Source organism: Rhincodon typus, chromosome 12 (genome assembly GCF_021869965.1).
Source record: "Rhincodon typus isolate 14 chromosome 12, sRhiTyp1.1, whole genome shotgun sequence".
Taxonomy (NCBI): domain Eukaryota; kingdom Metazoa; phylum Chordata; class Chondrichthyes; order Orectolobiformes; family Rhincodontidae; genus Rhincodon; species Rhincodon typus.
The window spans coordinates 12,337,440-12,351,087 of record NC_063343.1 but is presented as its reverse complement, the minus strand read 5'-3'; the positions used below and the strand labels follow the sequence as shown (position 1 = coordinate 12,351,087).

The 13,648-nt window shown below is 42.2% G+C and overlaps 2 protein-coding genes across 2 annotated transcripts in view; both read right to left on the bottom strand.

Annotated features, from left to right (window-relative positions):
- Nucleotides 1-6,587, bottom strand: part of LOC109933424 (E3 ubiquitin/ISG15 ligase TRIM25-like) — a 53,548-nt gene extending 46,961 nt beyond the window's left edge. Inside the window, exon 1 of the mRNA XM_048603656.1 lies at nucleotides 6,025-6,587. Within this exon, the coding sequence (XP_048459613.1) occupies nucleotides 6,025-6,585 (561 nt within the window). The 5' untranslated portion in view covers nucleotides 6,586-6,587. The remainder of the gene's footprint in view (nucleotides 1-6,024) is intronic.
- Nucleotides 1-13,648, bottom strand: part of LOC109912174 (serine/threonine-protein kinase 32B-like) — an 860,354-nt gene that overhangs the window by 196,327 nt on the left and 650,379 nt on the right. The gene's annotated exons all lie outside the window — the stretch shown is intronic.

Sequence of the window (13,648 nt, the reverse complement as noted above, 5' to 3'; positions counted from 1 at the left end):
CAAAGAATTTCAGCCACTCTTCCTCTAGGGTTTAGCCTGATTCCTTATCCGATGGCATAATGAACCGAAATTCTACAAATATGGCCTTCACCAAAAATAGCAGATGACTGCAGAACTTACTCAATTCTCCTTACAATGGTCTGGATGGCAGAGATCCACATCCATATCTTTGTAGAAATAGAAACAACTGCACCAACAACATAATTCCTTCTTCTCAAATTCTGGGTCATGTCACAGATTTCTTCAGGTTTCTGCAGTACTAGAATCATTCTCAAATACTGAACTTGCATGGTTCATTGGCCTTAAAAATGTCACAATCAGTTTTAGTCTCCCAAGACATGTTGGCTCCCAATCACAGCTTCAGTCTTAATTTCTGCAGAAACTGGAACACTTAATTTCCTTCCTTCACTTCCCTGTTTGGTTCCTGTTTTTGGTTAGAGTCTGAGTAATGAAGATTAAGGTACTTAGAGTCTTGAAGTCATGGAGCTGTAGAGCATGGAAACAGACCCTCAGGTCCAACTCGTCCATGCCAACCAGATATCCTAAATTAATCTAATCCCATTTGCCAGCATTTGGCCCATATCCCTCTAAAACTTTCCTATTCATATACCCATCCAGATGCCTTTTAAATGTTGTAATTGTACCAGCCTCCACCGCTTCCTCTGGCAGCTCATTCCATACGCGCACCACTCTCTGCATGAAAATGTTGTCCTTAGGTCCCTTTCAAATATCTCCCCTCTCACCTTAAACCTATACTCTCTAGCTTTGGAGTCCGTTATTCACCCTATCCATTCCCCCATGATTTTATACATTTCTATAAGGTCACCCCTCAGCCTCCAATGCTCCATGGAAAATAGCCCCAGCCTATTAAGCCTCTCCTTATAGCTCAAACACACCAACTCTGGCAACATCCTTGTAAATCTTTTCTGAATCATTTCAAGTTTCACAACATCCTTCCTATAGCAGGGAGACCAGAACTGAACACAGTATTCCAAAAGTGGCCTAACCAATTAACTATACAGCCACAACATGACCTCCCAACTCCTACACACAATACATTGACCAATAAAGTTATGGCCTATATTTTCCTGGAGGTGGATTTAACTATGTGCCTTAGCCTCCATATTCCTGGCTAAAAGGTTGGGGGAAGCCTACTAAAGATCCAGTTGGCAGCCCTGCTTTAATCAACATTGGTTATTTGAGGCAGGGTGTCTCACTTATCTTGAAAGGAAGTCCTGCCAGCCAAACAGATAGTTAGCAGTTCAGTCATCCCAGCACCACCAAGTCAAGCAGTGGCCAGCATTAATACTACAGCTAGTCCTGACAAATAGAAACCCTGACTGATAGGGTAAGTCCTGTGCACTGCCAGGGCCAGGATGGAACACCCCATCAAGGGGGTAGGGTGGCTGAATTTGAGAGGCTGGGGGAGGATGGTATGACCCTGTACGGGATGCCTCCAATGGGCCCATAGGACTGCTAGGAGGACCCTTCTAACCTCACTTGCCTGAAACCAGCACATGCAGCTGAAATTAACAGAAGGCTAGCACAGTATGGGTCACTCAAGCCACAGGTAAAATATTGGTTTGGGTGGTGAGGCTGTTAATTGATCCAAGGTTTAGCAGGCCACCTGTTCTCTTCCCATCCCTGTAAAATTTTAAGCAGATTATGGCTGGGCAGGTTGCCAAAGGTAAAGCCACCAGATATAATTTACAAACCCCACACTTTCAATTCCACTAGCGGGAGCATGTAATATCAAGCAGCTGATTTGTGATTCCTTTCTTTTGTGAAGAGGTATTGCATCTGTCATTTTACAATCCACTGTGATGTTTCCACAATCTAGAGAATTTTGAAAGACTAGAACTAATTGTCTGCAGTGAAATGTCCCTTTTAAATAAATAACAGTTCTTTTGGAACACTAAAAGCAACATTGGCTAACTGAATGACATGCTGGAAAGGAAACCAAGATAGTAAGCCAGGAAACTTGCAGAGTTCACTATCAAAATGGATCAGACCAGACAGATATGCAAGCCACTTACCTTGACTGACTTTACTGAAAATATGTCGAAAAGATAATGCTGCGAGGTTTCAGAAAGGAGCAATAGATCAGAGTTTCGGTGGAATTGTTTTTGAGACAGCTTGGCTCCTAGGGTCGGCTCAAACTACAGGGAAATTAGAACATCTAATATTGCCTTTGCTAACACCTTTTCCTGGGAGAGAAACTCATTCACATGAAATAACTGAATTATGTTAATCACATTGCTGTATCAAACTGCTTTAACTATATAAGGAATATGCATGTCAGTTCCCATGACGATAAAGCAAATGATAGTAAGCCACATAACACGGGGATGACCCAGAGAACTGTATTTAAAGGGCCCTTTCGAATCAGAGGAGCTGACACTCCAGACACAATGTCAGCACAAGAGGCAGGAACCTTGGGAGCAGAAAGAACAGCATCAACCTCAGTTTGGCCAACTGTAATCGGGCTAGTATACTGCTTCCATGCAGATTTTAAACCAGTGTGAGAAAATAGTCATTTAAGAACTGTAAGGTTACCTGGGAAATTAGAGGGTAAGAAGGTTTCATAGAATTGCATGTATATCTCTTGCGTTTCAACAATAATAAACCACGTTTCATGGTAAACCACATCACATTATTAGTGTAAAATGATACCCATTAAGTAAGCAAATAAATCTGACACACAAAAACGACACTTTACACAATGTATCCACTATCTCTGCAGCCATTAACTTTAAACCCAGAGGACTTGCATCCTTTGTGTCCATTAATTCACCCTGTTTTCTCCAATGATTATTGTTTCTCCCCCGATTTGTTCCCCAATTTTATTGCATTTGTGAAAACTAGATTTTTCACCTCAATTGAGATGAACAAATTCACATACTGTCACTCCCAATAGGATCAAATTACAAGGTTATAATGGTTTAATTTTTCAATCATTGTCAAAATTTCCCTTCCAAGTTTTCAATGCGCCATCTCTCTTCACCTTTGAGCCATCTCTTGATCTCCATACTGCCATTGTTTAAGAAAGGTGGTCAGGAAAAGGGAACTATAGACTGGTGAGTCTGACGTCAGTGGTGGGCAAGATGTTGGAGGGGATTCTGATGGAGCGGACTTACATGTATTTGGAAAGGCAAGGACTGATTAGGGATAGTCAACATGGCTTTGTGCATGGGAAATCTTACTAACTTGATAGAGTTTTTTGAAGAAGTGACGAAGAGGAACAATGAAGGCAGTGTGTGGTGGACATGATCTACATGGACTTCTGTAAGGTATACAACAGGGCTCTGCATGGTAGACTGGTAAATAAGGTTAGGTCATGTGGAATACAGGGAGAACTAGCCATTTGGATACAGTACTGGCTCAAAGGTACACAGAGGGCAGTGGTGAAGGGTTGTTTTTGAGACCGGAGGCTGTGACTAGCGACGTGCCACAAAGGTCAGAGCTGGGTCCACTGCTTTCTGTCATTTATATAAATGATTTGGATGTGTACAGAGCAGGTATAGCTAGTAAGTTTGCAGATGACACCAAAATTGGTGGTGTCATGGACAGTGAAGAAAGTTACCTCAGAGTACAACGGTACTTGATCAGATGGGCAAATGGGCTGAGGAATGGCAGATGGAGTTTAATTTAAATAAGTGTGAGGTGCTGCATTTTAGGAGGGAAAATCAGAGCAGGACTTATACACTTAACGGTAATATCCTGGGAGTGTTGTCAAACAAAGAGACCTTGGACTTCAAGTTCATAGTTCCTTGAAAGTAGAATCGCAGGTGGACAGGATAGTGAAGAAGGTGTTTGGTACACTCGCATTTATTTGTCAGTGCATTGAGTAAAGGAGTTGAGAGGTCATTTTGTGGCTGTATAGGACATTGGTTAGGCCACGTTTGGAACACTGCACTCAATTCTGCACTCCACCACAGTTAAATGAAAGATGCTGTGAAACTAGAAAGTGTTCAGAAAAGATTTACAACGATGTTGCCAGGGTTGGAGGGTTTGAGCTTATAGGGAGAAGCAGAATAGACTGAGGTTATTTTCCCTTCAGTGTTGGAGGCTGAGGCTGACCTTATAGAAGCTTATAAAATCATGACAGGTATGGATACGAGGAATAGTCAAGGACTTTTCCCCATGATAGTAGACTTCAAAACTAGAGGGCATAGGTTTAAGGTGAGAGGGAAAAGATTTAAAAGGGCCCTAAGGGGCAATCTTATTCATACAGAGGGTGGTGTGTAAGGAATGAACTGCCAGAGGAAGTAGTGGAGACTGGTACAACTGCAACATTTAAAAAGGCATCTGGCTGGGTATATGAATACAAAAGGTTTAGAGGGACATGGGCCAAATGCTGGTAAATGCGGCTAGATTAATTTAGGATATCTGGTCGGCATGGACAAGTTGGACCAAAGGCAGGAGTTCATCAGGCTAGTGCCCAGGGGCCAAACATCTCCAGCTGCTTCGTTAATGGTCTTCCTTCCATCATAAGGTCAGACGTGGGGATGTTTGCTGATGAGTGCACAATGTTCAGCACCATTCGTGGCTCCTCTGACACTGAAACAATTATTGTTCAAATACAGCAAGATTTTTGACTCACCGAAGAGTAACCCACCCAGAATTAAGCCTATCCACAAGGCACAAGTCAGGAGCGTGATGGAATACTCTCCACTTGCCTAGGTGGATGCAGCCCCAACAACACTCAAGTAGCTTGACACCATCCAGGAAAAAGCAGCCCACTTGAATGGCACCACATAAACAAGCATCCATTGCCTCCACCACTGACTCTAGATAGCAGCAGTGTGTATTATCTACAAGATGCACTGCAGAATTTCAAAGTTCCTTAGTCAGCACCTGCCAAACCTATGACTATTTCTATCTTGAGTGATATTTTTGAATTTTTATCAAGGGCAGCAAATGCAAGGGAACACTACCACCTGAAAATCCACCTCCAAGCCCATTCACCATCCTGACTTGGAAATATATGATTATTTCTTCACTTTCATTGGATCAAAATTCCAGAATTGCCTTCGTAAGGGCATTGTGCGTCAACCTACAACATGTGGAATGCAGGGATTTGAGAAGGCAGCTCCCCATCATCTTCTCAAGGGCAACTAGGGACGGGCAATAAAATGCTAGCCAGCCAGGGACACCAACATCTCATGAGTGAATAATAAAAGAAAAGTCCCTGGGTTTCTGCCTTATACAGCAGGATTTTCCATCTGCTGTGCTCAGCTTCTCCATATAGCTGGTTCCTAGTTAGGAACTAAAGTTAAAGAATTTTGTTGAGGTCTCACTGTCAAGTCAACATTTATGCATTTGCAGATTTACCAGCTGCTGATGGCTCCCTCAATCCCTCCTTGTAAATCTCAGGATCTCAGTCCCTGGGTCCCAAGCAAAAGTATTCCTTTATATGTCTCTCTGTAAAGAGATACTCCATGCCCAATATAACCTGAGTAATCACAAACACTAGCTCCTTTTCACAGTCACACTGGGTGCTATGGATTCAGCACCTCCATTTCAAACAATCAGTGTGAACAGTATACAGGCTCAGGCAGGCACGCCAGCATTTCTCAAACAACAATTCTCTTTTGTTATGAGGAACAACAGATTTTCCACTCAGTCACTCAGTCTCCTCATTGGGTATCCCCAACTGCTGATGGTCTCAGATGGCAGAGTCCCTTAGTGTTACACAGGCTACAATATGCTCTTCTCTACAGCCCTGTGCCATGGGGTGCCAGTTCTTGTAGGTGCCCACATTGTAAATTGTTGAGCTCTACAGTCCCACACTCAGAGGGACTGGGAGCAGGTAGGAGATATTCACCCAAGTCACCCTCTTGATCCCCCAGTGTCCACTCTGTTCTGTCAGACTGTACGAAAATGGAGAGGCAGCAATCTGACTGACAAGAAGCAAACAGCCATAAACCCAGATTCAGGGCAGTGAAAAAACATTGGACTAACTCAGTACTGACTGCACTTAGTTCCACTATTGGCCATGAACAAGTAAACTTGTGTACTAACCTTAATTTCAGCTTGTGCTTCATTCAGGCTCAGTAGTGTGTGGAATTTATGTTTACCTGTTATTGTACAGGAAACACACACACATATATCTTCGTCTTTACAGTAAAACTCCAAGAGCTTCTTATGGTCAGTGCACTGCCTGTGTGTAACATCAGCCATAGGTTCAATAAGAGTGTGATCTTGATATGCCTTGTTCCGTAAATGGGGTCTCAAATGAAGGAAACAAAATGAAGCTAAACAAGTAAGACATGTTTTTGCAGCTGGGACTGGTTTATCGTCACAGCTATCACACCTGGCACGCTGCATAACAGCAGAAGACTGTGATTGGTTGTATTTTTCCACTATATTGTACAACGTGATATTTTTCTCAAGTCTCGGCTTGTGTTTGAAATTCCGACGACACTGAGGACACTCAAACCCTCCTGGAGCTGTTTTCTGGGCCCAAACTCCCTCAATACATTTCAAACAGAAACTGTGTTGACATGGTAATGTCACAGGATCCTGGTACACATGGAGACAGACAGCACAAGTTAATTCATTTTCCAAAGCTCTGGGATCCATTGTTACACCAGCTGAATGTTTCACACAGCACCAAAGAGACTGAGATGCCAGAGCCGGAGGTGAAATTCTTATAAACGCTGGGCGTGCAGATGTTCACTTTATGACTCATTCTGCCAAAGTTTAACCCTTTCTGGCCTGATGTAGCAGTTCAGAACAAAAATCAGGAAAATAAGTTTACAATACAAATGGAGCCGCAATACAGCAGATAGACACAAATGCAAATTCCAAATTAATCAGCTCAGACCGGAGGCAATGTGATTGAAGGTTAATGAGAGGGATAAAGTAATCAAACTAAAAGCAAAGCAGCAGAAACTGTAGGTCTCAATAAGCTCACCATGAAACACCTCCAACCAATGTGAGTTGCAACAAAGATAAAACATGGTTGAACTATGAACCCAAAACAGTAGAATACATACAGTCAGCATACGCCACAATCAAACTGCACAGAGGTCAGGACAGATCCACCTCAAAGACTATGTCATCTCTCTCACAACAAGTAAGAGGAGCCATTCTACTTCACTCCTGATATCATTCCCAAAGAGTATCTTAACTCCATTTACTGTCTTTGGTCCTTAGTCGTTTTTTTTTTGGCTGACACAATATTAGCTGTGAAATTTTCATTTGACCCCATTATCTTTTTGAAGATAAAATTCCAGATTTCTACTACCCTGTATGTAAGGTGACATTAGCAATGAACAGCCTGGCTCTCAACTGAAGGTCGTGCCACATTCTTCTGAAGTGTGGACAGGTGATAATAGAATAACTCCATCAACTAAAACAAGCTCTAATCATTTTAAGGATATTGATTCAATCATTCAGTGCTCAAGCAAATAAAATCTGGTTTCCACCAATAATTTTCATAAGATAACCCTTTTTGCCTCAGTATGTTTCTGGTGAATGTGGGCTGATCTCTCTCTACGGTCAATATAATTTTCACTGTGGTGAAAGACTCTGAACTGAATGTATTACTCCAAATGGGACCTAAATAGAATTCTAGACAGTTATAACATGACTTCCACCTTTTGGATTCCAGCCCCTGAAATAAAGGCCAACATTGCTTTAGGCTTTTATATCTGTACCTATTCACTATCGTGTAGTGAATTCTATACACTGAATCTTAAATCCTTCTGTTCCTCCAAAATTCCAAACTTCTCACTATTTAAAAAATACTCTTGGATTCAAAATGGATGACATCACACTTCCTGGCATCAAAGTTCAATTACATGTTCTATACCAACAATTGGGCTTCATAGAAATACAGTGAATGACAGAATAGGAGATCTGCCAGGGAAGGTATGTTAAACAGGAGCTAGGGCTGATGAAGGTGTCAAGATGGATGGGATTCTCCTCTCTGTCTCCCTGCTAATAGATCTGAATCATTTTTGTGACCCATTAGATCTGGTTCATGTCCTCTCCCTGTTTGATCTGGATTATGTTTTTCCCAATATTAGACCTAAATAATTTTCTCTCCAAACGTCTCCAGAGGGACAACAGACCTGCAGGCTGAGTTGGTACCTGGTTCAGGCCCTCCATCGTGGGCAGCACAGTGGCTCAGTGGTTAGGACTGCTGCCTCACAGTGCCAGGGACCCTCAGGAGACTGTCTGTGTGGAGTTTGCACATTCTCCCTGTGTCTGCATGGATTTCCTCTGGGTTCTCTGATTTCCTCCCACAGTCCAAAGATGTGCAGGGCAGGTGGATTAACCGTGCTAAATTGCCCATAGTGTTCAGGGATGTTTAGGTTAGGTGGGTTAGACATGGGAAATACAGGGGCAGGGAAATGGATTTGGGTGGGGCGGTCTTCAAAGGAGCAGTGTGGACTTGTTGGGCCGAATGGCCTGTTTCGACACTGTAGGAATTCCATGATCTCTGTCTCCATGTTACTGACTAGAAAAAAGCAGGCACTTTTCCTGCAAGAAGTAAATCTACCAGGCCCAGCTCACCAACAAAACTATTATTGCACATTGACCTCTGGGAACTCACATAGACTGACTTTCATACCTCTGGATTTATGAAAACTTGTAATTTGTAACCTCTCTCCTCCTGTCTTGCCTGAATTTTCTGAGTGCTTATGTGTAGATTCAACAGCGAAGCAATTCCTCATCACCCACGTTACAATGCTTTGACACAAAACCCTTTGTTTGATTTCATCTTAAATATTTTTTGCTGTGCCATAATTTCATAATTTGGAGTCTGAAAATCAAGATTTGGGAGCACCTTTTCAGCCTACCTCAATAAGGGTAAAAAGGGAAATTGTTCTTTCAGTCATTCAGGGAAATATAGATTGGATCTGGAAAGCAGTAAACTAAAGGACATGGCTGGATGAACACAGCAGGCCAAGCTGCTCCTATGATGCTGCTTGGCCTGCTGTGTTCATCCAGCCCTGCATCTTGTTGTCTCGGATTCTCCAGCATCTGCAGTTCCTACTATCTCTGATCCAAACTAAATGACATCTTGTGTCTCAATCTTAGGACAGGAAAGAAATTTTCATTTAAATTGTCCCATTTGTCCCTTTGTCCGTGACAATCACAATCCTATCACATCCTCCACTAAACCCAATTCAGATACTTACATACCTATTTAAAGGCTAGACAAAGGGGGCTCTTTTCAGGGGGATGCACTGGTTACAATCAAACACCAAAACACTGCAGATGTTGAAAGCCCAAATCAAAAACTAACATTTCTGGAGAAATTCAGCATGTCTGGCAGCATCTATACAGAGAGAAATAGAAAAACTGGTTGTTACATGTGCTATCTTGGGTAGATGAGTTGAAAGGAGATGATTACAAAGTGGCAACCAGCCATGGCTGTCCCTGGGAAATACCTCACAGTCAAAAGTTTCAGTGGCAGAAAAATGACTTGGACATTGATGTACAGGTGTTATTGGCACTTCATAGGTTCCAAGTAGAGTGAGCAGTCATCACCAGGGCAGTATAGTGCCATTGCCTTTTTAACATCAGAGGGGAAGAGCCAGGGCAAAGTTGCCATGGACAAAAGGGACAATAAGCTGACCACAAGGACAGCAGAAAATGACAGTGATGACAAGACTTGCAAATGTTTGCATATGGGTATAAAATACAAATGGGAGAAAGGATCCTGAGCATTAGGAAGGAAGGAGAGAGAAGCAAGCATCTGGAAATTACATTGAGATGGCTGACAACTGGGCCTGGTGAAAACTGAAAATCTACACACAGATGGAAAAAGATTCTTGTGCTCTCATTGTGGAAGGCCCCATACCTTCAAGTACTGGTCACCATGCCATCTCAGTAGCCATCAAATTCGCGGTGGTTTTGTACCTCCTCACTTCTCACACCTTCCAAGGATCAACTGCAGATGTTCCATGGTACTAACAGACATACAAAACAGCATTTCAGAGTTCACTGATGTCTCATTTGTCAGAACTGGACAGTCTAATAGTTTCATAGGTCGGTTCTGCTATAACGTGGTGGTCGTGTTCCTGTGCAACACTGCATTACAGAAAATCGTGCCACAGAAATAACGGGGCCTATGGGAAAAGCGGAGTTAGGGGCAGACCACCAAAAAATATCACTCAAAATCATTTAAAAACCTAACACAAAGGATAGCACAATTTGAATAAATGTTTAATTCATATCTAATAATGAAATAAAAGTAAATTTAACACCCTACCTTGAAAAATTGTCAAGATTTCTTGATGGGGGAGGAGATTTTGAGGTGGCTCTGTTGTTAATGCATGGGCTGAGGGTCATCATCATCATCATCACCATCTTCAGGTGCAGTTGTGGTTACAGGGTTAGGGTGCAAAGTAGTTAATCCAGGAGTGGATGGCTGTGGTTCATTATCTTCTGATTGTTTCTTGGGAGTTGGCTTAAAAAAAGACATCCAGTTTTTGCTGCTTCTCCCTTTTTCTCCTTTCATGAAGAAGCTGTTCATAGGGTGCCAAATAAGATCTTATTCCAGCTACCCTGCTGCGTTTCTGCATTGTAATTGTTGTCCTCTAAGAGCTGCAATTGTTTCTCAATTTCTCTCAGGATAGAACACAGAACAGAAGTGGAAAGCTCTCGTGGTGTTGCATCCTGGACTTCATCTTCTTCATCTCCTGCATCCACTGCCCCCTCAGCGATAAGTTGTTGTAGATCAGCTGTAGAGATGTCTTCACAGTGAGACTCAAGCAGCTCTTCAACATCCTCACTCTCCACATCTTCAAATCCAACTCGCTTTGCAAGATCAACACAATGTTCTTTGATTCTTAGGAGCTCCTCTGACAGATCAAAGCCTTTAAAATCTTGAAAAAAATCTGGGAGAAGCTTCCACCAAACTGCATGTAAGCAGTCCTTACTAACATCAACCCAGGCCTCCACGATAATGCCAGTTGCATTCTTAAAGCTCTTCCAAAATTGAAGAGCACTGCCCTTATCCCCCTCAGTGGCTGCAATCAGTCCCTTAAATATGTGCCTTAAGTAATAGACTTGAAAAGCTGTTTTTGCATCCTGGTCCATGGGTTGAAGGAGAGAGGCTGTGTTTGGGGGTAGAAATAGCACTTTGATGTTTTCAAAAAGCTCACCAATGGAGGATGGCTTGGCACATTATCCAGGAACAGGAGAATCCTGTTTTTTCCAATTTTTTTTCCAGCAATACTTTCTAAAAACATCTTTCAAAACATCAACAACAAGAAAAAATTTGCCCCAACATCCAACCTCTTTTGCTTGACTTAAAGTAGACACCTAGAGTAGACTTAAGGTAACCTTTCAAGGTTTCTATCACAGGTTGGCAGGGTGGTACATCACCACAGGATTTAGCTTTAAGTCTCCACTGGCATTGGCACCCAGCAGTACAGTCGTACGATCCTTTGCCACCTTAAAGCCTGGAGTGTGTGCTTCATTCATAGAAATGTAGGTTCTTGATGGCATTCACTTCGTATAAACCAGTCTCATCCAATTTGAAAATTTGACCAAAGATGTAGCCTTCTTTGTCAATTTTTTTAACTGTGGGAGGAAATGCCATCACATGCTCCTAGTCTGCACTGGCAGCTTCACCACATAACTTTACATTATGAAAAGCACAGCAGTTCTTAAAACCAGCAAACAAGCCACTGCTAGCACTAAAGACAGGCTTATCTGCAGGATTTTTAGCTTTTTTTATTACCTCTTCATAAATTGATAAGGCTTTCTCTTTTATGGTGAGAAAGGTGGTACCACATTGTTTTTTCATTTGATCTTCTATCCACACACTTAGAAGCTGCTTCATTTCCTTAAGTTCCTTTGTCCATGACCTCACAGATTTGCTACCACTCAGACTTGTTCCAGCAACAAAGCTTGCTTTAATCTTTTCTGCATTGTCTCTAATAGTGCATAATGTAGACTCCTTTATTCCTGTTATGTGAACTAATCGCATGTTCTCTCATTACGCTTAAAATGCTTTATAACATCTAGCTTCTCTTCCAGTGTCATAGCCTTTCTTTTACATTCACCACCCACAATTTTATCACCAGGACGTTTCTTGCTAATGTTCTTGTCACTTTGTCCTCGTGCTTTTTTGGGTAACATGGTAGAATTTGCAAAACAAACCGAAAATCACGGAGTACTGTGGCTATCATAGAAAGTGCTTCACAACAAAGTCTGTGAAGTGATCATATGATGCTGGTGAGAAGACTCTTTCCATGCTAACATTGTGCATATTCAAGACAAAGCCCGCAAAACGATCATGTGATGTCGACGCACACTCCTCCACACCAGATAGGAATCGCGTTATAGCCAACACTAGTTTGCATTTTAAAAATAGCATTCCACTATTCGTCAGTCGCATTATAGCCAATTCGCGTTGCCAGAACAAGCATTATAGCAGAACCAACATTAGTAGACTTGGTGTAGTCACAGAAGGTACATGCTTTTACCTTCACTTGCAGGACATCATCAGTTGCATCCATGTGGCTATCAAAGTCCTAACATACTGAACATTCTGATTCTTGAACAAGAACGGTTTGCACTTCATCAGCATTCATCTGGAAATCACCGCTATAAAAGCTTCTTCCATATGTGCTCACATTCTTTGCAACTGCCCTATCTTCTTTACAATCTGTCCGTCTAAGCCGTTACACATTTTCAAAATAACTCACAAAAGCCTATGGATGGATCCTTGCAGACCAGAGATATCCTTCAAACGGATGGATGCTCATCTGTCCATGAAAGCCCCAGTCACAGGCACAAATACCACACAACCAAAGCCATCACCTCACCAGGCCAGCCACTGAGCAGATGACTTATAGAATCATAGATTCACACAGCATGGAAACAGGCTCTTCAGTCCAACTTGTCAGCATTTGGCCCATCTCCCTCTAAACCCTTCCTATGCATATACCCATCCAGATGCCTTTTAAATGTTGTAATTGTACCTGCCTCCTCCACTTCATCTGGCAGCTCGTTTCATACCAGCACCACCCTCTGCATGAAAAACTTACCCCTCAGGTCCTTTTTAAATCTTTCTCCTCTCAACTTAAACCTATGCCCTTTAGTTTTGGACTCCCTCATCCTAAGAAAAAGACCTCAGCTAGTCACCCTTTCCAAGTCCCTCATGATTTTATAAATCTCTATAAGGTCACCCCTCAGCCTCAGAGAAAAAAGCCCTAGCCTATTAAGCCTTTCATCATAACTAAAACCCTCTAATCCCACTAATGTCACATTGTCTATCCCAGTAAAATGTCAAATTAGTGAAATATTTTTCGACTTCATCCTCAAGCAATTTTAGGCACTAAGCAGATGAGGGTAAAGCGGTTGATGTGGTGTATTTGGATTTCAGTAAAGCATTTGATAAGGTTCCCCATGGTAGGCTATTGCAGAAAATACGGAGGCATGGGATTGAGGGTGATTTAGCGGTTTGGATCAGAAATTGGCTAGCTGTAAGAAGACAGAGGGTGGTGGTTGATGGGAAATGTTCATCCTGGAGTTCAGTTACTAGTGGTGTACCTCAAGGATCTGTTTTGGGGCCACTGCTGTTTGTCATTTTTATAAATGACCTGGATGAGGGCGTAGAAGGATGGGTTAGTAAATTTGCGGATGACACCAAAGTCGGTGGAGTTGTGGATAGTGC